This window comes from Manis pentadactyla, chromosome 8, assembly GCF_030020395.1.
Source record: "Manis pentadactyla isolate mManPen7 chromosome 8, mManPen7.hap1, whole genome shotgun sequence".
NCBI lineage: Eukaryota > Metazoa > Chordata > Mammalia > Pholidota > Manidae > Manis > Manis pentadactyla.
Window position 1 is genome coordinate 9,244,091 of NC_080026.1, and position 24,791 is coordinate 9,268,881.

Sequence of the window (24,791 nt, forward strand, 5' to 3'; positions counted from 1 at the left end):
GGAGATAGAAGGTTAAATAACAGGGTGACACTTAGCGTCTGTTATATAATAGAAGTCTATAAAAGAAAACAGTGGGGTCGACAATATTTCCATATGAGTTCATCTGATGAGTGGCTGCCAGATTAATCTTCTCAAAAGAAGAGCTCTGGTCATATTACACTCCTTAAAAATCTCCTTGGGATCCCCATTGCCTGCAAAATTGACATCAGATTCTTAAACTCAATTTTCAAGTTGTCCAAAAGATTGGCTGTTGGGGGGGAACTTTGCAATATGTATCCTACTTTTCTTTACATATTCCTTCAGCCTAATCAAAACATTTCATTCTGTTTCCCAAATCTGTCCCATATTGTTCCCTTTGCCTGTCATTCTCCTTTAGTTTATCCTTGTGAAAAACTTCTAAGGTCCAGCTCCACAGCCCCTGCCTTTACAAAGTCTTCACCAAGCTCTGTAACTCTACATTCTGTTTCTCTTTATGGCCCAAAGCATATGACTTGTGCATCTCTTATAGCACCTAACATACTGCATTGAAGTGACTTTAGGTAGGAATTATGTCATATTCATTTGTGATCTACTGAGGTCTAATTGTACCTCATGTGTAATTTGTGCTCAGTAAATATGATTGAATGAGTTAAGGCAATACATGCATGTAGTCATGCTGCCTTGTAATGTCTTACAGGGACAAAGTAAATTTGGAGTGTGTTTTTTCTCTTTCTTTAATGGAGCTTACTGGTGACCAAAACTGCTTTGTTGACTATTTTGTTTAGAGGTTTTTATATTATCTATATGATGTTTTTATGAACCAAGCTATAAGCAATTTGCTAATGATACAGGAATACTGTCAGATATTTGTATAGTAGTTTATCAACTTTAAGTCCTTTTCTTTTCAAGAGTTTATATGAAGAAAAATGAAAATCAAATATAATACTGCTTGTGACTGAAAATATCATGCATTTTAATGAAATTTCTTGTACAATCTGACTTGTGTCAGTGCTAATAGTTTGAAAATCAACTGACTTGCTACTTGGGATGGATGGTACTAAATCTGCTGAGAGTCTCAAATGCATTCTCTCCCCTGCTTCTTTTCCATTGATGAAATTGAAGATACTATAATACCTTATTCTTTAAGTTGTAGCATTTCCTATAAGGAAGCGTGTAACTTATAGGAAGGCACTAGCAGTTCCTTGATGGATCTAAGGAAAAGGAGTGGAACAAAACATTACATGGCAATTTGTTATATGTGATTTATAAAATGTGGGAGAAGAGTAGCTGTCACTTACGTGTCTTTAGTCAGTAGAGTGACATTGATTGGTGGCAAGTCAACGTATTTCTTTGTATTTTTGCAGTGATGATGATACTTAAGAGAAAAATACTTAGGTCTCCTGAAAAAGACTTTTAAGTTGTAGGGACTTACTCCTAGTCATCCCTCTGATAAATATACAAAATATTGTAGTTTCTTTCAGGAAATGAGTGTGTTTTCATGTTCATATTAATGGTTTTTTCCCCCTTATAAATAGAAAAATATATAACATCCATTTTGTACAAATACTTTTTTTGTTTTTGCAGATAAGGATAGATGCTTTGAGAGTTGGTAGAGGGCCTGGGACCAAAAGTTGTCTTCCAGCTTAATACTAATTATATTAACAACAACGATAATAAAGGCACTAGCAGCTAATATGTATTATACATATTGTTTCCATTTACTATCACTATAAGGCAACAGAGGCATGGAGAAGTTAAGTAGCTTGTGTAGGATCACACCATCAGTAAGTGGTAGAGTTGAGGTTCAATACAGGTTGTCTTCTTGTGACTCTTTCAGTGTAACCCAGAAATGTGGTATTCTGTGGTTTCTGTTTTAAATGAAGCTTAGAGTACATACTGCTTCTCTAAGAAAATAAAGACCCAACTTCAAACCCAACATCTCAACAATTAGTATCAGTAATGGTTTCCTAAATATTATTTTATCTCATTGCAGAGCATACCTATGTCACAATTCATAAAGAGAGAATACAACTCTATTATTGGTCTGAATAAACATTTCTTATTTGAAATAAAACTATGAAAATTGAAATGAAATTGAATATGATGAAAATTGAACTTCTCTAGTTTATAAATTGCACTAAGTGTCATCCATTCTAAGCTCTGGATGTTAATATAGACTGATCATAATGCCTAAGTGCATAAGAGGTCACCTAATCATGTTAGAGTCAGGAAGACAAAACAGGTACAATTTTCAGCACCCATAAAGAAAGAGACTCTCTTAAATAAAAAAAGTGACACTTTGTTGAACTCATCTAGAATGTTTATAACCAAGGAAATCTATGAAGAAATTATTTCAACTTTAATGTAAAAATGAGTACACTGACTTACAATTTCAAATAGTTTGTTGTATTCCCATTTACTATTTGTCCCACCTATTTTATGTTCTTTATTTTTCCTCTCCTCCCTTCATTTGGACTAATCAAGTATTTAAAAATTGTTTAGCTATCGCACTCTACTAGCTTACAGTTTTATACTGTTTTACTATTCTTTTTTGTGATTATCTTTGCGATTACCTTTTGTGATTAGATTTTGTAATGCGTGCTTGAGTCACTGAACTGGTACTGTTACCAGTACTGAGACTAGTTAACTGTATTCTGTCCTTTGTGTTAATGCTGTCATGTATTTTAATTCTTTACATATTTTAAGCGTCATTAAACATCAGTATTTTCATTCAAAATTTATTTTGAATTACCATTGCTTTTCCATTGCTCTTCCATTGAATTCTACATTAAAAAAAAACTGGAATCAATTTCCTTTTGCCTGAAGAATTCCTTTACTGTTTATTGTAATGGTAGTCATACATTTTCTCTGGTTTTCTTTTATTGGAAATGTCTTTTTTTTTGAGGGGTATTTTTCATGGGTTTAAAATTCTAGGCTGGCATTATTTTCTATTAATGTTTAATAGATTGTCTTTCCATTGTCTTTCAACTTCTGTTGTTTCTGTTAGGAAATTAGCTGTCAGTCTTATTGTTATTTTTGGGTTTTTTTCCAGTTATTTTTCCACCTCAGACTGTTTCTAAAATTTTCCCTTTAGTTGAGTCTAATTATTATACTTTTAAAATACTTATCTGCTTAACACATGTAGTGCTTCTTAATTCTTTGACTTGTTGGCTTTCCTCAGTTTTGGAATATCTTGATCGCACAAAGAAAGCTCTTTAAGTGTTTTGTCCAGTTCTTTCTCTGTTTCTCTTACCTTTTTTTTCCCTTGCCTCATATATTTTATGCTCTTTCCTCCTTCCTTTTTGCTTCTCTTACGTCAGTCTGAATATTTTTAATGAGATATTCCAGTTCACTAATCTTCTCCTTGGCTAAATCCAACCTGTTAGTAAGACTATATTTTGTGTTTTTAATTTTATGATTGTACTTTTCAGTTCTAGAATATCTATTTCATTCATTTTTATATATTTGAGTTCTTTTGTGAATTACCCACTTTGTCATTTACTTTCTTAAACACATTAGTTACAATTATTTTGAAGTCCATATCTGAAAACTTCAATATCTAGATGTTTTCCTTTTGTCTGTTCCCTTCCATCCCACTTGACCCTGATGCTGTTTCTTGGTATGCCAGTTGATTTTCTTTCAAATGTTGACATTATGTATGAAAAATTGAACAAGTTGTAGATGAAGTAATTTTCCTAAGGATGTTCATTATATTCCCTGATTGGGTGCATAACCTCTATCTGTTCATAAGAGTAGCTCAGATGACCAAAGATAACTGCTACAAGGAGGAATAGTGGGTGATATATTTTAATGATAAATTCTTAAAGCTAGGCAAATTTAACAAAAAGAGGAATTTAAAAATAGCAATGAGGAACAAGAAGAATCTCTGCCCACCTCTGGATTGAGGGCCTTGAGATGTGTGGGGCAGTGATCTTCAGTGATATTCAGGGTTCGTTTACAATGTAGGGGAAGTTGAGAGAAGATCGTGGGTTTTTCTTCGTGATTAACTGTGAGATCCAGAGGCATAGCAAAAGGATTTTAGTATTTGGGGAAATGTGAGTGATAAGGTAAGGGAGGTAATGAACTGATCCTAAAGAAAGAGGATGGATGACCTGCGAGTTAAGGGCTTGGAGTGGCTGCCCCAAACTGGGAAAAGGGTATAAAGAAATCAGAGACAGACAGATAATGATGTAAGGAGACAGAGTCATTTTGTCAGCACGCAAAGTTCTGTGATCTGTGTTATCCATTCATTTAAGTCATATTTGCATGAAATTGAGGAAATTCATTTCTTAATATTCTTTTAGTTGCATCTTTGTTTCTCTGGGATTATTTTTTATTTTGTATATTGGTAATTCTCTCTCTCCCACCCCAGATTTATTTCACTATTTATCTCTTTTTTCATCAAAGAAAAGATCTTGGAGTTACTTATTAGTTCTAGATTTTGCTTTTTCCCAAGTTTTAATTTCTACTTTTATCTTTATTAGTTTCTTCCTTCTACTTTTCTCAGGTTTATTATAGTTTCCAATTATGGGATGTTAATTAATTTATTCTCATTCTTGTTTATGAATAGATATGTTGCTTAAGGCTATGAATTATAGTATGAGAATAGTTTTAGCAGTATAAGATGTGATATATAGCATTTTCATTGTATTCATTACTATTATTACATAATCTGCAATTTCAATTTCCATTTTTTTCTTTGGTATAAGAGATATCTGAGTAGTTCTAAAATATTTAGATGCCAGGAGTTTCCTAACTTCAGATTTTATTATTTTTCATTTTATTGTGTATTGTGATCAAAATCTGTGTCTGTATTTCTTCTCTTAAGAATTGTTTTTGGTTTTATCTGTGACATAAAATGTGACCAAGATTTTTTTTTTAACTACTTTCTTAAGCAGAAGTTATATTCTCTGATTTAACTTTAGAATTCAGTAACAAACTGTTCTATTTACTATATTATCCTATCTGTATTTTTCATATTTATACCAACTTTTTTTATTGAAGTATAGTTGATATACAATATTATATTGGTTTGATGTATACAACACAGTGATTCAACAATTACCCCTGTTATGAAATCCTCATCCGAACTAGAGCAGTTTCTGTCAACATAGAAAGACGTTAGAGAACCATTGACTAGATTCTCCACTGGGCACTTGCGTTCCCCCCTGTGACCAACTGCTATTATGATTGAGATATTTTATACCAACTTTCTAATCCACTTGTTCTTCATGATTTGAGAGAGTTGGATAATAGTTCATTGATAATGAGTTCCTATCTGATTTTCCTTGTATCTCCTTTAAGGTGTGTTTTACAAATGTGTATTATATCACACCTAGGTATTCATAATCAATGTAGTTTTTATTGTGAATCACATCATTCAGCATTATAAAGTTTTCATTACTCTCTCAGTCCTTTTCTGTACCGAGTTTAATATTCTGTGACATTGACCTCTGCATTCTTTCCTTTTTTATCTCTTTCCCTCCCTCCATTTTTCCTTTTCTCACCCACCACTCATTCTTTTATTTTCAAACTTTCTCAGTCACTTGGTTATAGTGGTCTCTTTCTGGTAGAATAGAATGGACTCTGCTTTGTGATTCAAATAAAAAGCTTTGTTTCCATTCAGAGGGTGAGTTTGGCCCCCTAATGTTTACTGAGAATATGTAAGTTTGACATTAATACTGTTATATTATGTTTTAAAATTTATAGGTTTTGAAAAAACATTCACAATGTGTTCTTCCTTTTTAGCGTTGTGTTCTTTTAATTAGGAAGCTCTATATTTCTATTATCATGACTATCACTTTATGAAAACCCTTAATCCTCTTAGGTCTTTAAACAATACCTATTAATGCCTTCTGAGGAGCAATAATGAAATTAATATTTTTCCTCTTCCTTCTCCCTTGTCTACTAGCTGTTTTTAACATTATAAAATAACTTACTTAAATCCTCCTGTGATTTATCAGTTTTAAATAATCACTTTTGATCTCAGTAACATTCTATGGTTTTCCTCCTTTATCTTTCATCTCTTCTGTTTATCATTTCTGCATTGTTAAGGCTTATATTACTTATATTTTATTATAGCAATATAATCAAATAGTGATTTATTTCCCTAATTTGTTTTGGTATTTATTATAGTCCTTTTACTAAAATTTTTCTAGCCGTCTCTTGGATAGCTGTAGTTTGTCTTCTGGTAAATGGTCTAGAAGATCTCATGGGAACAAGTGGTTTTATGTGTTTGCATATGTTCGGAACTTTTGAACATTGTCTTTTGCCTTTATGATTAATGAGTTTGGCTAGATTTAAACATGTCATTTGTATTTTCTTTCCCAAGGATCATGGGCCTTATTGCATCCAGTGGTGTAAGTAGGAGGCAGTGGGGTCTCTTGAGACCTGGCATGGAGTGATGTGGAGAAATACAACAGACTGATCCCCTCCTAAAAGCTACTAGAGTTTTTTTTTGTTGTTGGTTTTCTTTGTTTTTTTTTTTTTTTTTTTGCCTTGATGTCCAAAGGATTTCTTAAATTTGAAGTCCAGTAATTTTGCTAGGGTATCTTGCTGTTGACTGTTAGAATTAGTTTCTCTGGGGATGTGTGCCCTTTTAATAGGTATTTTATTACAAAATTTTCTTATATTTTATCGTTAGAGATTTATTTGTTTCCATTATTTTGGTTTTCTTCTGTGGAGATTCCAGTTACATGTATATACATCTTCTTTGCTTGTGTTTACATCTCTGTGTCTAATAATGAAATTAAAAATTTTTATTCTCTCTTTGGCTACTTTTCTTGTATCTGTCATCTATTTACCTAACTCTGATTTCACTACATAGTAATTAAGTCTCTTGAGCTCTGCCATTTGATGCTTTGTCTACTCTTACTGTCTTGGTGTTTCTCTCTCTTTTTAAAAAAATTTATTTTGGTATCATTAATGCACATGAGCAACTTTATGGTTACTAGACTTCCCCCATTATCCAGTTCCCATCACATACCCCATTACAGTCACTGTCCTTCAGCGTAGTAAGATGCTATAGAATCACTACTTGTCTTCTCTGTGTTGTACTGCCTTCCCCATGCCCACCCCCCTACATTATATGTGCTAATTGTAATGCCCCTTTTTCCCCCTTATCCCTCCCTTCCCACCCATCCTCCCCAGGCCCTTCCTCTTTGGTAACTGTTAGTCCATTCTTGGGTTATGTGAGTCTGCTGCTGTTTTGTTCCTTCAATTTTTTTCTTTGTTCTTATCCTCCACAGATGAGTGAAATCATTTGGTACTTGTCTTTCTCCACTTGGCTTATTTCACTGAGCATAATACCCTCTAGCTCCATCCACGTTGTTGCAAATGGTAGGATTGGTTTTCTTCTGATGGCTGAATAATATTCCATTGTGTGTATGTACCACATCTTCTTTATCCATTCATCTACTGATGGACACTTAGGTTGCTTCCATTTCTTGGCTATTGTAAATAGTGTTGCGATAAACATAGAAGTGCATCTGTCTTTTTGAAACTGGGCCCCTGCATTCTTAGGGTAAATTCCTAGGAGTGGAATTCCTGGGTCAAATGGTATTTCTATTTTGAGTTTTTTGAGGATCCTCCATACTGCTTTCCACAATGGTCGAACTAATTTATATTTCCACCAGCAGTGTAGGAGGGTTCCCCTTTCTCCACATCCTTGCCAACATTTGTTGTTTGTCTTTTGGATGGTGGCCATCCTAACTGGTGTGAGGTGATATCTCATTGTGGTTTTAATTTGCATTTCTCTGATTATTAGTGATGTGGAGCATCTTTTCATGTGCCTGTTGGCTATCTGAATTCAGTCTTTGGAGAAGTGTCTGTTCAGCTCCTCTGCCCATTCTTTAATTGGATTATTTGCTTTTTGTTTGTTGAGGCACATGAGCTCTTTATATATTTTGGATGTCAACCATTTATCAGATAGGTCATTTATGAATATATTCTTCCATACTGTAGAATGCCTTTTTGTTCTATTGATGGTGTCCTTTGCTGTACAGAAGCTTTTTAGCTTGATATAGTCCCACTTGTTCATTTTTGCTTTTGTTTCCCTTGCCCCGGGAGATATGTTCATGAAGAAGTTGCTCATGTTTATGTCCAAGAGATTTTTGCCTATGTTTTTTTCTAAGAGTTTATGGTTTCATGACTTACATTCAGGTCTTTGATCCATTTCGAATTTACTTTTGTGTATGGGGTTAGACAATGATCCAGTTTCATTCTCTTACATGTAGCTGTCCAGTTTTACCAACACCAGCTGTTGAAGAGGCTGTCATTTCCCCACTGTATATCCATGGCTCCTTTATCATATATTAATTGACCATATGTGTTTAGGTTAATATCTGGGCTCTTTTCTGTTCCCTAGATATACTCTTAGCTTAATTTATCCGGGTCATTTATCTGTTCTGGTCTGTGGGTCTGTTCTTGTGCCAGTACCACATTGTCTTGTGTTGGTGTTTCTTTTTTATGCTTTTAATTTTCTACTTTATGTGTGAGCAGATAAGAGTTTGCTTCATGAATTATTTTTTATTCTTGGTTAATGTATGGTTTTAATTTTTATCTGATTTTTGGAAGTTTTTTTTTTTTTTGGCAAGTAGTCCTCATCTGCCATTTGTTTTTCTGTACCTTTTCTCCTTTCTTTCCATTCATAATATGTTTGTACAGATTCAGTGATTATTATGTTTTATTATTCATCTTAAGAGGGTGGGTTTTTCTTGGACCATATTTATGTGTGATGTTCATGAGGAAGAAAGTCAAGGTCTAAATGCTAAGACTTCATTTTTATGTTACATTTTTTTTTTCATTCTTTAATACTTCTGAGCTAATGGAAATGAGAAGGTGTGTTTTTTTCTTAATGTACTGACTTCCCACTGCCACAGGGTTACGGTGTTCCCTGTGAAGGTGGGTTTCTGACCTCTGTTGGTTTCTACTATTTATTAAGGGTGTTTGTGCCTAGAATCACGAGGAGTATCAGTGAGAAATAGGGTAACATTCTGATAACTGCCTGATTCTAATACCTTACACATAAACATTAATTCCCCTCTCAGGAAGTGTTATCTTTCCCCTTTGAAGTTGATACATTTCCCACTATTTGTGTAGCACAGCTCCTTTTTCACTCAAATACGTAGCATCTTGGTGCCCTTTTAGTTTAGAGGTGTCTAACTTTTATCAGTTCAGGGAACCTCTCCTCTGCCTTTTCCCTATTACTTTCTTCCACTTACTTTTTTCACTCTTTATGTAACTCATATTCTGTGTGTGTTGATCTTTCTGGATTGTTCCTTCATTGTTTTCTTTTTTTCCCCCTTTTCACTTCTTTGCCTTTGCCTTCACATTTTGGGAAACACTCTCTCAACTTCATCTTCTTCTCCACTTACTAGTTTTTAGCTTTGTTTATTGTAATAATATCTTAAAATATCCCATTTCCATGTTGTTCTTAATATCCATGAATGGTCTATGGTTCTTTGATTGCTACTTTTACAGGCAGAGCATTCCATTTTATTAATGCTGTGGCAACTCACCTCTTCACCTGAACTGAGGAGTCCAGTTACACTCCTTAAAATTTCAATTTTTCCCTGAAACATCTCTGATATTTTTCATATTTACATGTTTTTGTGTTGTTTGTTTTCTTCACAAATGTTTAGTGATCCTTGGTTATTTATTCATTAAGGTGAAATGTCTCATTTAGATCTGTGTCCTTTTTTCTCTTTTTTCTTTCTTTTTTGGAAGTTCTGGGTTGCCTCAACCTCTGCATTCCTTTTCTCTTTTAAGTATTTACATAATATTTATAATGTGCTTATATTTTCCGTAGAGATATTCTTAGCTTAGTTTTTCTGGATCTGCCTTCACGATCATTTATTTTATACACAAATTCTGGCTGTAATTTCATATACTCTTACTAGTCTAATCACAATGACTTTCAGCTTCCTGAAATTCTTTTTTTTAAGCTCTTCTTGAAGATATGTTTCTTATCCCAGCACAGTAAAAAAAGAAATTATTTCTTCTTCCTTAGTAAGGGAATTATTTTTCTATTTCCTTCTTCTTGTTGTCATTTTAAAGTTTTGGGGATGTTGAGAAAGGTAGATGCTGTTTTCTGTCTGTTCTCTGGACCTAACCTCTCTAAAATTTCAAAGACTGTTTTTCATAAGAAAACAAAGCATATGAAGTTTAAAGAATGTAGACATTTATCATTTATATTTTTGTAGTTTATACTTTTGTTAATCATTATCTATATTGTAAGCTGATATACAGAAAAAAGTTAATGACTTTTATGTGTATTTGACCACTTGATCCTGCTGTATCTCTATCCTGTTTATTTTTGAAATCTTGGTTTTTTCCTTATCTCGTAATTTCCATTTCTCTCTGGGACTCAATTAAATATTCTTAACTCTTTTCTTTCTTTCTAGTTACCATTCCCAGAAACAACACAGTCTGGCTTACTCACTGAGGTAAAATTCACATCTTATTGAGTATTGCTACCCTTAAGAATGGAGTTAAATTCAATAGGTGACGTAGAATGACCATTCTTATCTGGTTCCTCCCTCCATGTTTTTCCAGATTCATCTGTGTATGTATTTCCTTTACCTGGAATTTCCTTCATTCTTGAATCTTCTGTTTATTTGGGAAACTTGTCTGCTATCTTATGGTGAAGTTATGCCCTTTCTCTTATATGGTTCCAACACTTTATTTTTACTCTGTTACAGAGCTTCACACATTTTTGTAGTTACTTTTTATGTATCCATAACCCTCCTGCAGAAAGTAGTTCCTCGCTAGGTGGGCCTACTCTTCCTGGAAGACTATTTAGGTAGATTATGTGGATTCTTTTTAAATATTTGAATGAACGAACTGTGGATTGGTAATATTTATTATCACTGGGACTTATACGTCATTCAGTAATTTCTTTAAAGAAGAAATTCTCTATTGGAGTTTAAGTTGGTGAGAAACCTTGGACATTCCTGATGGAAGGAAATAGCTGTCAGACTGGAGGAGGCAAAATAAGTCAGAGGTTCGATCAGATCAGGTCCATCAGTGTGAAGACTGGCACCACGTCATATACCTAGGGAAGCAGAGGGTCTGAGGGTAAGACGAGCCTGTGGAACTAGTGGGACTGAGTTCACGTTTAAAGATCTAGACTTTCAATTGCTATCACAAAACACTTAAAGATTTTTTTAAAAAAACCATGTTCTTAGGATAAAAGTTAAATTTAGCATCCACACTGCTGACCACCAATAGAACTATATCAGATAGCAGAAGAATACCCAAATGCGTTCTTGTGAAGAAGGCTGTGTGCTTTTTTGTTCAGTATAAATCGTAAGGCTAGCAATTAAGACGCGAAAGGAGGCTTGTCCGCTGTGTGACCTGAGCGAGTGGTCTTTCTGCACTGATTGTGAGTGAGGATAATGCCTGCTGTGCACAGAGAATTCTCTGTGAGGTATTCTGGGAGCAGCAGAGGAAATAGGAATCTGGGTTCCACCCTGAAGGATCGTATCTTCAATAGGCAGAAAACTAGGGCCTAGAAAAGTATTTATTAGTTATGAAAGCAATTTGTCAGTATATACAGAGCAAGACATGAGAAATGGAAAATTTAAGTCCTAAAAAAGTACAAAACAATGAATGATATATTTTAGACGGAGGAATGGCTTCTTGGAGCAGGGAATTTTTATCAGAGTCTTTAAGGGAGATGATAAAGCTGGACAGGCAGTGAGCTACTCCAAGCGGCTAGCGTGATAGCACAGTGCATGGGGGGGGATGAGGGGACAGAGAGAGCTGTGTCTTATGTAAGGCAGGAGACTGGTCGATTGGTTGGCTAAAGAATTTTTGGGACTTAGTAATCAAGAAACATTTTTCTGCCTTATAGCATTGTTTTTTTCTTTTTGTATAAAGCCACTGGGTAGACGGTGTGATGGTTAAAGAAAGGTTTGACATGTCCCTACCTTCAAGGAGCCTACATTCTAAATGATATAAATTCCTCACACATAGGAAACAGTAGCTTGACTAAACTAGCATATAATAAAGGTAGGGAGACGGTATGGAAAGGACAGATCTAATTTGAATCTGTAAAATGGGATAAAATAATACTGCTTTACAGGGTTAGAATAAAATGTAATAACATATGCAAAGTGCCTTATGTAACCCTTATGTAAACATGTAAACGCTTAATAGACAATTCATAGGTGTTTATTGTCTCTCTCGCCTTCTCTGCCTCTCAGTTCTAAGGTAACTTAATGCAAAGAAAAGAAGAGATGACTGAGGAGGCATGATTAATGATACTTGCAGAAGAGGGGTGTCTTGACTTTGGCCTTGAAAGATCTGTGGGGTCTAGTGAGTGAACATGGTGAAAAGAGAAGCAGGAATGCAGAGTGTACTTTGGGAGCTACAGAAAACTTCTGTTGATGTTGAGTATAAGAGGTTGGAAAGACAGGCTTAGAACCACTGGCTGGTGCTTACGTAGCATTCTTCTGTGCAGACCCCACCTTGTACACTTCTCTGACTCATTGTTTACATGGTGCCATGGGTCGGCTCCTTTGGTAAACAGGAATCAAGAGTTACCAACTTTGAATTCCCATAGCAAATACTGCCGTGCTTTACACAGACTAAGGCCCTTACTACACATTTATTGAGTTAGTAAAATGAATGCATAGGTGCATCAGAAACAAGAGCTATATGAAAGTGACATATTGCACTGTATTCTATCACATTATGTAGTACGATGTGATAGAATATGGGAAAGAATACTGTAGAGTAGAATACTGAAATGTCTTGGAGAGGGCTGGATATGGCTCTCTCCTTGGCTTATTGACTTACGTGCTCTGTGAACTTGGACACATTCTCTTCCAATATGTCCTTATGTCTGAGACCATTTCTTAGCTGTCTGCTCTTCTGGCCTTAGTTTCCTGATCTATTGAATGGCTAGTGCCCACTGCATGGAGTTGTGAGGAATAAATAAAAACTAACTTAGTGCCTGGCTCAGATTGAGTGCTCACATAAATACTATTCATAATCAGAGCAATAGTTATTTTTTGTTATTAATTCACATTGAATCTGTGATATGCATATTTTGAGTGGCAAAATACAATGTTGTTCTATCAAAATATTGAGCAAAAACAAAATACTGTACAGTGCCATTCAATAATGTTTCATTGTTGATCTTGCTGTACTAAGTTTGAAACCCTGTTAGATCAAAATTTTATGTTTGGAAATGGTGACCAGTGATACAGTCTAAGAGTGCATTTTAGGCCCGAATCGTTGCAGTAGGCAGTTCTGAGAGTGTTTTCTCAGCACCTGCATTGGGCCCTTCCAGGCCTGGTACAACTTTGATTTTGTTGATCCTCATAGTAATTCCCAAACTGTTTGCCATAGCTTTTTATCCTGACTTTGTGGCAGTTGAAGAAATTAAGACTCAGGTGACAAGGTTAATGAGTGTGAAGTCAGTTCTAATAATGCTAAAAAGAGCATAGGCCTGAGTTAAATTTTGAATCAGTGTCCACAGTGATTGCAGGTGGGTAAGTGAGCTCACGCAGTCAGTATGAATGTTTGGAAAGGATCACTGGAAAATGAGACTCTACCTGGCCTAAGTGTGAATGCCGTTTCGTTCGTCTTTCAGCCTGTTGACTATGAGAAGTATACGTATGTTTCATTTTTTCAGAGACAATGACCTGTTTGGCAGCAGAGCACTGCAAAAGTGGCACATTTTGTTCTTCATGGTTTTCCCTGAAAATTTATAGACTTCAATTTTCAAGTGTCCCAAAGAGATGAGCTGTCATACCTCAGCAGTTAGTTAGATGTCTGTCAAATGTTTTTTAAGCCCATTTAAGGCAGGTATATTTCATTGTAATAAATATAAAGCCTGGGCACTGTTTTGACTTGAGGATTCATTTTAGTGTTTAGAAATCACTACAGTGTGATGTAAAACAGCATCTTTGACTTCCCACTCACCTGTCTTCAAAACTTGGGGTCAGCTTTGAGGACCTCACTTTCTATCCACATCAGTTACCAAGTTCTGTGTGTTCTTTTCTCCTAATCACTTCTCGAAGTGAATGTCATTTCCTCCTTGAGGCCTGCCATGATCTCACCTTTGATATATAGTTTCTTCTACCTTGGTGCACCTCTGGTACTTGGCATTTGACCACTATTGGACTAACTTTGCCCACCACTGATTATGATTTTTTAGTTTGAAAGGGAGTGTCTCTACGGGTCAATGACCCTGTCTTATTCAACAGTACATTCCTTCTGCCTAACACACTGCCTGACACATAGGAGGTACTTTGCCCCATGATATAGTGAATAGATCTGCTTGGATTGTGCTGGAACCCCTATTTTAAGACCAGAGGTAATACTTCTTTATAATATTCAAAGACTAAATAGAGAAAAAAAGAAACAAAAAGCCAAGTATTACAGTTAATAATCTGAAGCTATGTAGTTCCCCTGGGCTTTGTTATTCTTGGCATGCCAAAAAGGTGACTCAAGGTTAAACCAGAATCTTTACTTCAGAAATGGTAACTCCTCTCTCAGTGTCAGTAGAATTTTGTCCATAGTTTTATTTTAAAAGGCCATGATAACAGCTAATTGGGTAAGGAGCCAGTGAAAGCCCCCAAACTAGATCTGTCTGTGACTTTCTATACTAAGTGAAATTTTTTCCCCTCTAGCTACCTTTGTGGGGGATCTACATAGGTGTTGAGATTCAAAGTAGGGAACTCTAGAATTTGTACTCTTTTTTTTCTTTTGAGGAATATGAGATCACTATGCATATAAAACACACCCCAGTGTTAAACAGTAAAGTGAACCCTGCCTAGTAGCAGTCTAGATAATGAAATGGAAAGTTTGTGTCAGAGATGCTGAGAATCTTCCATTTTGCCCTGTTCCTACAACTCCCATGTTGTAATCTAGAAATTGTGAGGAGTTCCCTGCAGGCTGCCTGCACTGAGTGGGTCATGACATGTGTCGTGGTTGAAGAGCACTGAGTAGGTGCTTGCTTAAATATCAGTCCAGGAGGGATTCTGTAAGTATAAAAACTCAAATTAGTTTTAATATTGCAATGTTTTTGTCATTTGGAGTGCTTCTTTTACTCTTTTTAAATTAAAAAAAAATTTTAATTTTATTTATTTTTTATTATCAAATATACATCACAGTCTTTTATTCTTTATTTAGACTTTACTGGAAATTTTCTCATTACCCAGGAATGGTTTTGGTTGTGACCCTCCTCCAACCTCCAAAGTATTGGAATTTTTACTTACAGCACAAAAAAAGGCAGAATGGTTGTTAAAATTTTGAGACCTCTTTGAGCAGTGATTGTTTAAATGCTTTTAATTAATTGAAATATACTAAATTACACAGATCTGTACTTTGTAAAAACAAGCACTGAGATTCATATACTGCAGTTTAATGCCCCCTTAATACTGAACAGTATTATTTAAGTTGATAAGGTAATGTTAATAGGAATATTTAAGCAGGTAACCTTAAGGATAACCAAAAGGCCCATAATACAGAAATTTTATCTTCTTCAGAGATGAAATGCATAAATGTATATTAAAAACCTTTTATTATAACATGTAAATTCACACATTTGGACCAATACTAACTTCAAGATTCTTTTTTGCGCCTCACGTAGTATGTTTCAGTTGACCCATTTATCAACTTTGTGAGCAGCATAAGTAAATTTTGTTCATCTGCATATTTATATACTTCAAATAGACCAATGTAAACAGTTTCTTATCTGCCATATGTTGAAATGTTTTAGCAAAGTAAAGACATAACTGCTTAGTCAACAAAGATGGCATTAAATTGCACTGTTTTGGAAAAAAAAGTCAGTGAACTAGATGCCTGTTAATCTGGTTCTTTAAATATCATAAACAAAAGTATCAGAATGTGTTTCCAAGGACAAAGGCGGAGTTTTCCAGGCTTTGATTGGTCGCTGCCTTGTCCTGTCGCACAGCCATCCTTAATTGGCTTTGAGGAGACTGAAATCACAGAAGCAGAGCAACATTTATTACTTTCCCCGTTTCTTTGCCCTGAGCCCTGAGATTCTCAAGGAGTAACTGTAAAAGATTTCTTTCATTTTGTCCCTGGTCTACGCGAGGGGATCGTTCTCAGGAGGGCAGACATGAGTCTGAGCGTGAGGAGAGTCACTCTGCCTGCAATCACACCAATAGTTCTACAGAAAAGGGTATGTGACTTTTTTTGCCCTTTTCTTTTCTTTTTTTGCTGATTTTTTTGTTCTCCCTGTTAGTATGCATCTCTTAGTATGTTGGAAACTTCAGTTATACATCGTGAGAGAGACTATAATTCATTGAGGCTGTAGATAATTAAAGGATATATATTACTGAAATTAGTGTAGGGGAAAAAAATGCTCTTCTGTAACTTCACCATAGTAAAAAAGCTCCATAGTAAAAGCAGTTTGCTCTTGACTTCGGGGCTTTGTGACTTGGAAACTATATTAAAGTTCTTCTCTTTTTTTTTTTCCCTTCTGTAACTTCAGGTCTTTCTGCCTTGAGTGCAATAGGAAATCTGCTAGCGGTTATGTTTTATATTTGTTTGTTAAAAAGCAGTTTCTTTGTTTCATTATAATTCATAATGCATCCATCCTCATTGTTGAATGGGCTATATAACTGTTTTACTGTTTAAAACATATGGCACCAGTTTATATCCTCTGGTTTCTACCCATTTCTATTGAGTTTCTGCCTATTTGCTTAAGAAAAACTTTCCATTAAAATCCCTTGTGAAAGGGCTTTCTGTTAATTATTAATGCAGTCAGTTCTGAGTATTAAAATCTCTATTTTTATCTATCAGTTTTTTGTAAAGTTTATTTCCATGTCTTACTTGCAGCATCATATTTTATAAGGTAATAAATATAGCATGTAATGTACATTTAAGTAAAATCGAGTATACTAAACTTTTCTTATAAATATACCAAGTAAGAACAATGCATTAAAATCCTTAAAGAATCACATTTGTTGTGTAGAAAAAGAAAGCACCGAAATACATTTGTGGCAGTCTACTTTCTGAATGGTTTTGGTGATATTAGAGACTGTGTTTATTTCCATACCTGACTTTTAATAGTTAACTGTTAGTTAACTATTAGTGTATTCCTTAAGTCAAAGGTCATGGTTTAATTTGTTTGAAAATGACAAATCTAACAATTAGGGTCTTTTTAAAAAAAGAAGTGTCTCTTGTTTGTTGTTTTTAATTATTAGGTTTTCAGTTTATTTCTTATCTAGTCAACCGTTTATTCCCTAGGGACATTTTCCTTGGTATTGGGATAATATATGGTCATTTTGCCAACATTTGTTCATTATCTTTCTCGATACCTTTCCTCATCTTAAGCAAATTTAATTAAAGATATTTTGCTTTAAGCTTGAGTCTTTATTTTGATTTAGATTTAGCATTAATAATGACAGTGTAGATTCCCTGACTCATTGAGAGTGTGAAAAGGAGTATTAACATATACCAAATCTACGTTCTTATGTTTGAGTTCTTTGTGCAGTAAATGTTGCCGTGTAGATTGACCAAGCAGCTTGCATCCTGTGGTCTTGTGTGGACGTGGCAGTGTGGTGGAAAGCCTCTCACCTGGCTTTCTTCTGACATTTTAATCCCCAAGGGACTCCATTGTCTGTAAGATTCTTCTAAAAATGTTTTCTAACTGTGTGACTTTTGTTAAGTCACTTAGACTCTCAGAGTCATTACTTCCTTACCTGTAATACAATAGTTGAGAGATTGTCATTAAATGCTCTCTTCAGTCTTATTTGGGTCTATAATTCTGTGAATCAAGGACTGTATTTTGTATTTTCATAGTTGTAATACAATATTTAAATCACTTTTCATTTTCAGAGAGTTTAAAGCATTAGAAAAGATGCTGTTGTTTTCAGGGCTTTGAGCAGTTAGTTTAGGGGAAATTGGTATGAGTAAAACTTGGCTAGAAAATAACTTCCAGCACTGACAGGTAAGTAGCAAAACAAGATTCTTTGGGAAAGCTGTGATTATAACTGATGTTAGGCCTGACCAGCCGATGGACAGAGCATTGCAGTTTCTCTTGGTCTTTTATAATAACTTTCTTGTCAGGTATCTAGAACAAAAATTACTAAGTTAAAATTCACTAAGTCCCAAAGTCTGTGTCATTCCTTTCCAGTGACTATACACAGTTAAGCATTCATATAATTTACCACATCATCATTTGCTGAAAGTTTACATTGTTTCTTTCTTCTGACATTTTAATCCCCAAGGGACTCCATTGTCTGTAAGATTCTTCTAAAAATCTTAATATCTCTTATTTTAGAAATTGAGTATTTTTCTGACTCAGAAAACATCCATCTGCTCTGGTCGCACCATGACTTTTTCCAAGATAGGAAATTATTCCACACTTGTAATTAACTTGTCATTTTCTATATACACCATAATTTAAGATGACTTTACAAAGTGTAAGCATTGCGCAGAGTATTTCAGGGCAGCTTCTCATTTTCCCAAGAAGTCAGGTGCTTTTTCTGCAGGTTTGCCATGAAGTTTGCTCATCCTAAATGAGTAGCTCTTGCAAAATAATTTGCCAGTTGGAATCCTAGTCATTTGAAAGGCTAAGGGCATCTCTGGTGCTAGGGAATAATTTTCTTATCAGGTAGTGCATCTTATATAAAAGGCCGTAAGAGTCTCCTGAGAGTGGTTAGGATCCTGAACTTGAAACATGGCCCTTAAGAGGGCAGGAGTGTTTTTTTGCAGAATTGTAGAATTTTGTAACTTCAGTCTTCGAGGAACAGTATTTTGGTAGACTCTCCATCCAGTAGATTGGAAAGAAATTTTGGACTTCTAATTCTATTAGGGTCTGATTTCCTTGGTTCTAGATGATAGTGGAGAAAGTTTTATCGTGTCTCTCAGAAATCATCACACCTTCATCAGATTTTCCCAGTGAGTCCTTTACCTCATAGCATTTTTCTCAGCTAACTGTTAGGTTATGCCTTTTTTTTCCCCCCCAGATGAGAAGACTGAGTCTCTTGGGTGTTGAGTGACTTATGCAAGGCCACCCAGAAGGTCAATGGCAAAGCTAGAAATAGAATCTAGGTCTTGTGATTCCCAGTGTGTTTCTCCTAGATATGTGTTACCTCCTGAAATTAATGTTAATGAACTTGCCTTACAGTGTGTGTGATTGCCATTCAGCATTTAGTCTAGAATTAGTTTAGGCAAATCCTTTCATCTTTCTCTGTGCTTTCACCAACTCCCATGTGCTCTAGTGAGAAACATTTTCTTCAGAAAGCACTTATGAGAAACAAAATGAATGTGAGTATGTGTGTATGGGTATGTGTGTATTGGTGTGTGTGAGAGAGAGAGAGAGAGAGAGAGAGGGAGAGAGATTGAGGGAGAGATTGAGATTGAGAGGCAGAGAGAATGAGATGGAAAGACAATTTATACCCAGGGCTCTACACTGGTACATTACTTCAGGAAGCTGTTTTAAGGTCCCAGGGAGTTAACAAAAGACTTAAAGCACTGTAAGGTTTATGTTAAGTGCAATATAAAATTCATATTGTGTTTCTACAAATGCTGCAAGGTCAGAAGACCAGATGTCCATGTTCTGATTCTGTGGGCAGGAATATTTCATATCTCTCTGATTAATATTGTTTTGCAAATTATGTTTACAAGCGTTCTGCCTTCTTTATCCATATTGCAATTACAAGAAGTGTTCATGAGCACACACGGTCCTGAAGCAGCTTCTGAAATCTCAGAGACAAAAGGGATACTTTTTAGAACCTATTCTTCCTAAGAGTCAAATATTTTTGAAAATCCGAAATTCGTGCGTATAATATGGAGCATTGCCTTTTCTCCAAAGACACAAGTCCCCATCTATATACAAGAGAATACTTTATGTTATATTCATTTGCTTCCTCATGCACTGGGAATAATTTCTATGCTTTCCTAAAAACAGTTTTATAAGAAATGAAAGAATACAGACCATCATATCACTATTTTGCCCAGAAACTTTTAAATATATACAAACTCAGTCCAGATGTATGTAGCATTCTCTGTGCTTCAGGGCCTGGAAGCACCATGTTTTGCCCAGCTTCTTATGAAGCCTCCACTCCAGGGCATTGCTTTTCTCATTGTCCTCCAAATAGCCTCTGACATTTGTGCCCCTTCACCTCTGCCCCAGCCTTGTGGGCCACGACCTGTAGACAACCCCAGGATCCCATGTGCTTTCCCAAGGACTGTCTGTTGTCTGTGTCCCAGCTCAAGCTTGGTACCATCCTGAAGCCTAGAGATGCTTTCTCATCACAGTTATCTTGATGGTGTCTGGATTCTGTATTAGTGGACACGCCTTTGTTAACTCACGTTCCAGTTTAGTACTACTGCCATAGGTTTGCAAAAACAATTTTATTATTACCTTTTATGATATTTAAGGTCTTATTAGCTACCCATAGGTGTGTGTATTATGCCTTCTGGCTTTTCAAATTTGCCCTTTAGTCTTTGTGTATCTTATGTATTTTTTATGTGTCTCATCCTATGTGGTTTTCAAAATTTGTTTTTCATTTTTACTTAGAACTAGATTTTAAAATTTTAAGGGAAAGACTGTTTAAATAAAGTGCTTTGTCATTTATAGGCTGAATTTAGTTTCACACAACAAGAAAACTCAAAGAGTGTATTAAACACGGAAGAGATTTATTTTTCTTTCACTTTACAAGAAGAATCTGTCCAAAGCTAATGTAGCAGCCCCACGATGTCCTCAGGCAATCAAGCTCCTTCTTGTTTGCTATTGTATATTCCTTAGTGTGGGTCTCTTTTCCTTTTATGGAAAGATAAATGCAAATCTCCAGTCTTCTCATTCACATTCCTGGCATACAAAGTGGGAAGGACCCGGGACATGCTGCCTAGCTCTGTCAGACCTTAACATGTCACCTTAGAATAACCAGGAGCTTCTGTTTACATTGCACTGGGCGGGATCGTGTCATGTGATCAACCGTGGCTACGAGGGAAGCTGGGAAACGGAGGCCCTGAGCTCCACCCTTTTTTATCAGAATCAGGATTCCTTAGGGAGAAGGGAAGGGAGGTTCTTGGTGAGCCACTAGCCATCTCCACCCCAACATATTAGGCATGCAGGAAATACTTGTCCCTCGGATTTTTATTATTGTCATGCCAGGTACAAAATATGATTATGCTTTTTGAACACCTGTGTTCTTTTAGTTGATGGGGATAGTAGAAAGAGCGGAAAGGGGGAAGGGAACCGATTTCCTGAGTAGGGAGGGTGATGGGCGTCCGCAGGTGGTGACCCGAGCTGAGATGCTAGCCTTGGCTGGGAGGTGGTAGGGGTGGCATCTGTTACTGCTCTTTGCTTGGAGTTTGCATTCTTGCTACACCTTGATATTTCTCTTGCCTTTTTAACTTTTACGCAGGGTAGCTTAGTGGCATATTCATCCAGGAAGGGTGCCACACAGATCAATGGATTTTGTATTTTCACAAAACGTCTCCTTCCTAGGGAAGTGAGTGTTTGGGGAGTGTGAGGTACCAGAGATGCGTGTGTGCTGTAGAGGCAGAAAGCCTGGAGTTTTAGCTCAGCTCTGTCACCAGCCAGTGGTGTGACTGTGGGTGCCTTCTTTTAAACCTTCCTGAGAATCGGTTTCTCTGTCTTGGGGATAATATGCTTCCTCACAGAACAGTTATGAGAATTAAATATTGACGCATAATAGAAGCTCAACAAATGTGAATTCCTTTTTCCCCCTCATCTGTGAAATGGCATGTTTTACTAATTTCAAAAGTAGTTAAAAATCTCCCTCTTCCTGTGAATTTAAATTTTTTGTCTCTCTCCAATTAAGGTAATTATCCAAAAATTTCCTTGTAGCAAATGAGTCAGACAAAAGTAGTTGTCCTTGATCTAATGTAGCCAAGGAGAAAAAGACAATATGCCTTTCAACTGCCTGTTCATCTGCTTCCTTTCTATAATTTTAGGTGGACTCTGAATTAGAAAAAAATTAATCCAGCTATTATATGCTGATAAATATATTTATATTTTAATCTGGGAACACAGATTTAAATGTAATACAATAGGTTAGGTTAGATTATTTCCCCTTTGAGTCTCCCAGGGAGTATCAGGCATGGATTTCTAGGTCGTATATGTGCAAGGTAGCATTGTGCCTCATGTCGAGACACTGTTTTAGTAGAGAAAGGTGACGTTACTGGAACATTAGCTATGTGACGGCAGGAGCTGTGTCACTTTTGATCATCAGTGGGTTCAAGTGTCCAGCACAGGGAAGGTGCAGAATTGGTATGTAATTACTATTAGTTGAATAAACACAAGTTTTGGAAAAACAGAATTGGGTTCTCTGGATGCTGACCTATTACTGGCATTTCCTTCTCCACATCCATCTCTCTGTTGCATTTACTTTGTTTTCCCAGGTTGCATTCCTTGTGGTGGAAGCCGTGCGCTCAGGGCCCCCTGTGCAGGTCTGCCTGCCTGTTCCATACCTTTATCCAGCAGCAGCTTGCTGCTCTGGGCAGTTTGGTACACTTACTGCCCTCCCCACACGCCAGGAAAAACTAAAGTAGCTGTAATGTGTTCAGCACTGAGTTCACATTCTCTTCAGTCCTTGTAAGAACACTACAGGTTGGACAAACCCAGTTTTGGATGAAGAAAGTGAGGCTAGAGAAAACACCCCGCTAGTCAGTGGTGGGGCTGGGACTGAGCTCCAGGTCTGCTCCGCCAGCCCAGGCAGCCGCCTCAGGGAACCGCACAGGCACATGCATGCTGCCGAGCCACCCTCCACCCCAGGTGCGATGCTCTCTCCTCCCGCCTGCAGTCCACACCTTGGGCGGATCTCACCTCCCTGCCAGTCTTTCTCTTGCCTCGTTATTTTTTTTTTTGCAGTGCACTCAATCGTGCCTCAAAAACAGTGACTAAACTATATGTTAGAGTTTCATACAAAGAGTTCAGTGGGGATGCAGGTGTCTCTTGGGGCTTACTCATAAATGCTCTATTTGCTTTCAAAACTTTATAATAGTAAGCACTAATATTAATTGAGTCCTATCAGTTTGACAGCATTTTGCCCATTTTACAGTGTCAGGAATCTGAGACACATAACTGATCAGCTGGTGGTTTAGGATCTGATCCCAGAGTGAACGCAGGCGTCCACCATCGCCATGAGTACTGGACTGAAGCTCCATGAGAACCTGACCAAGCCTCTTACTAACTTTGTAAACCACAATGCCTGGTCCATGTTTGGCAAACGAAGGCAGATTAAAAATAGCCAGGCTGATTAACAGTCTCAGACTCTTGCTTGAGGACAGTCTTAAGGCTGGTTCTCCTGGCCATGCCCCAGCACCCTGAGCCAAATTAGAAAATAAGAATCTCTGGCAGAAAAAAAGAAGCAAAACTTATGGTAATTTCAGATATTAAACCTTCTGAAAGGATAAAGATTTTCTACCCCTGTAGAATATTAAAAATGCTTGCTCTTAAGACAGTTCCAAAAAAAGGAATGAAAAAATCATTTTGGCCAAAACAGCATTGTCAGAAAGAGATAATAGCCTCCTTTTCAGCCATACATATTTGGACCATGTACATTCAGTTGTGTTTATGAAAATATCAGGTATATTATTTTGTAGTGTCAGAAGTGAGGTTTGTTTGGATAATTCTGTCAAGATTTTAAGAAAAATTTTGACATCACCATTCTAAATTCCAGGGAGAACCTCCAGTTTGAGTTTCTGGAAAAATCCTTGCTGAGGTGAATAAACACACACACATACACATGCACACACGCAAAATACCCTTCTTATTGAAGTTAAAGATGTAGACGTGATTTATCTAAAAAATTCAACTAGTTAATATTTGAAAATAAATTTAAACTTGTTAAAAGCTTGTAATTATGTTAAGTAGGACCTCCTTTGGGTGAGCAAAGTTAAAAGCTGAGCTGTAATTTTCAAAACATTGTTATTTTGTTTCTTCTCCATTTGCACCCTCTGAGCAGTAGAGACTCCCTCTGCTGGCTCTTTCCATATATGCAGTTTTTCTGGGAAGATTTCGCTGAGAAAAGTGAAATATGAAGAACAACCTATTTTGACATTCAAAAAGCTAGGTGCTGCGGGACACGTATGCACTTTTTATGTCCCGGTTTTTAGTTACCTAACACTTTCATCTAAGATGTCGTGTAGAAGCAGCAGCTTAAAGTGGCAGGAAAGTTGGATCAGCAAAAGAACAGGATCAGGAGCCCAGCGACACAGTTCCCTGGCCGGCACTGCCGGGGACGGCGGGGATCCCTGGGCAAGTCAGACCCTCCTCGGCCTCAGCTTCTTTGTTTATATAGAATGAGAGGACTTTAGTAAATGTTCTCCAACAGCCCTCTGACCTTTAGTATTTTAGATTCGAACAGTATTGATTCCATTTCTTTTATAGGAACATGCTGTATACATGTTTTGCACTGATATAAAACAGATATTTAGAAAAATGAAAGGTGAAATTATAAAAATAGATATAAATCAGTTGTGCCTAGCTATCACAGCATGGGAAAGCTAGGTCTCGTAAGTGATTATTTTGTATGCTATTATAAGTTTATAAAATAATACCCCCCCAAATGTCCCAGAAAGACTGAACATAGCATATTCCATTCACTCTAGGGCACCTTTCATTATAAGAGGCCTCACTACTTTATATGTTTCCAATTAAACTACAACATACCTATGATGATAAGTTACCTCTAAGTTTCAGAGAAGTTAAATGTAAGAAAACTGTGCTGTTCAAATTCAGTGCAACAAGGTAGTTCCTAAAAGTGCAGCGATCAATGCCAGGGAGCTCAAGTATCGCAATTAAATGTCTGATTTGTCCTGGCTCTGCTAACTATTCTTTTCTTTCTTTTCAA

The 24,791-nt window shown here is 36.4% G+C and overlaps 1 protein-coding gene across 4 annotated transcripts in view; it reads left to right on the plus strand.

Annotated features, from left to right (window-relative positions):
- GRB14 (growth factor receptor bound protein 14) overlaps positions 1-24,791 on the plus strand; it is a 104,426-nt gene that overhangs the window by 30,186 nt on the left and 49,449 nt on the right. Inside the window, exon 1 of one of the 4 annotated variants that reach the window (XM_036884270.2) lies at positions 15,909-16,138. The exons of the other annotated variants lie outside the window; for them this stretch is intronic. Coding sequence (XP_036740165.2) covers positions 16,076-16,138 — 63 coding nt within the window. The 5' untranslated portion in view covers positions 15,909-16,075. Of the gene's footprint in view, positions 1-15,908; positions 16,139-24,791 lie in introns of those variants that run through there. 4 annotated transcript variants of the gene reach the window in all.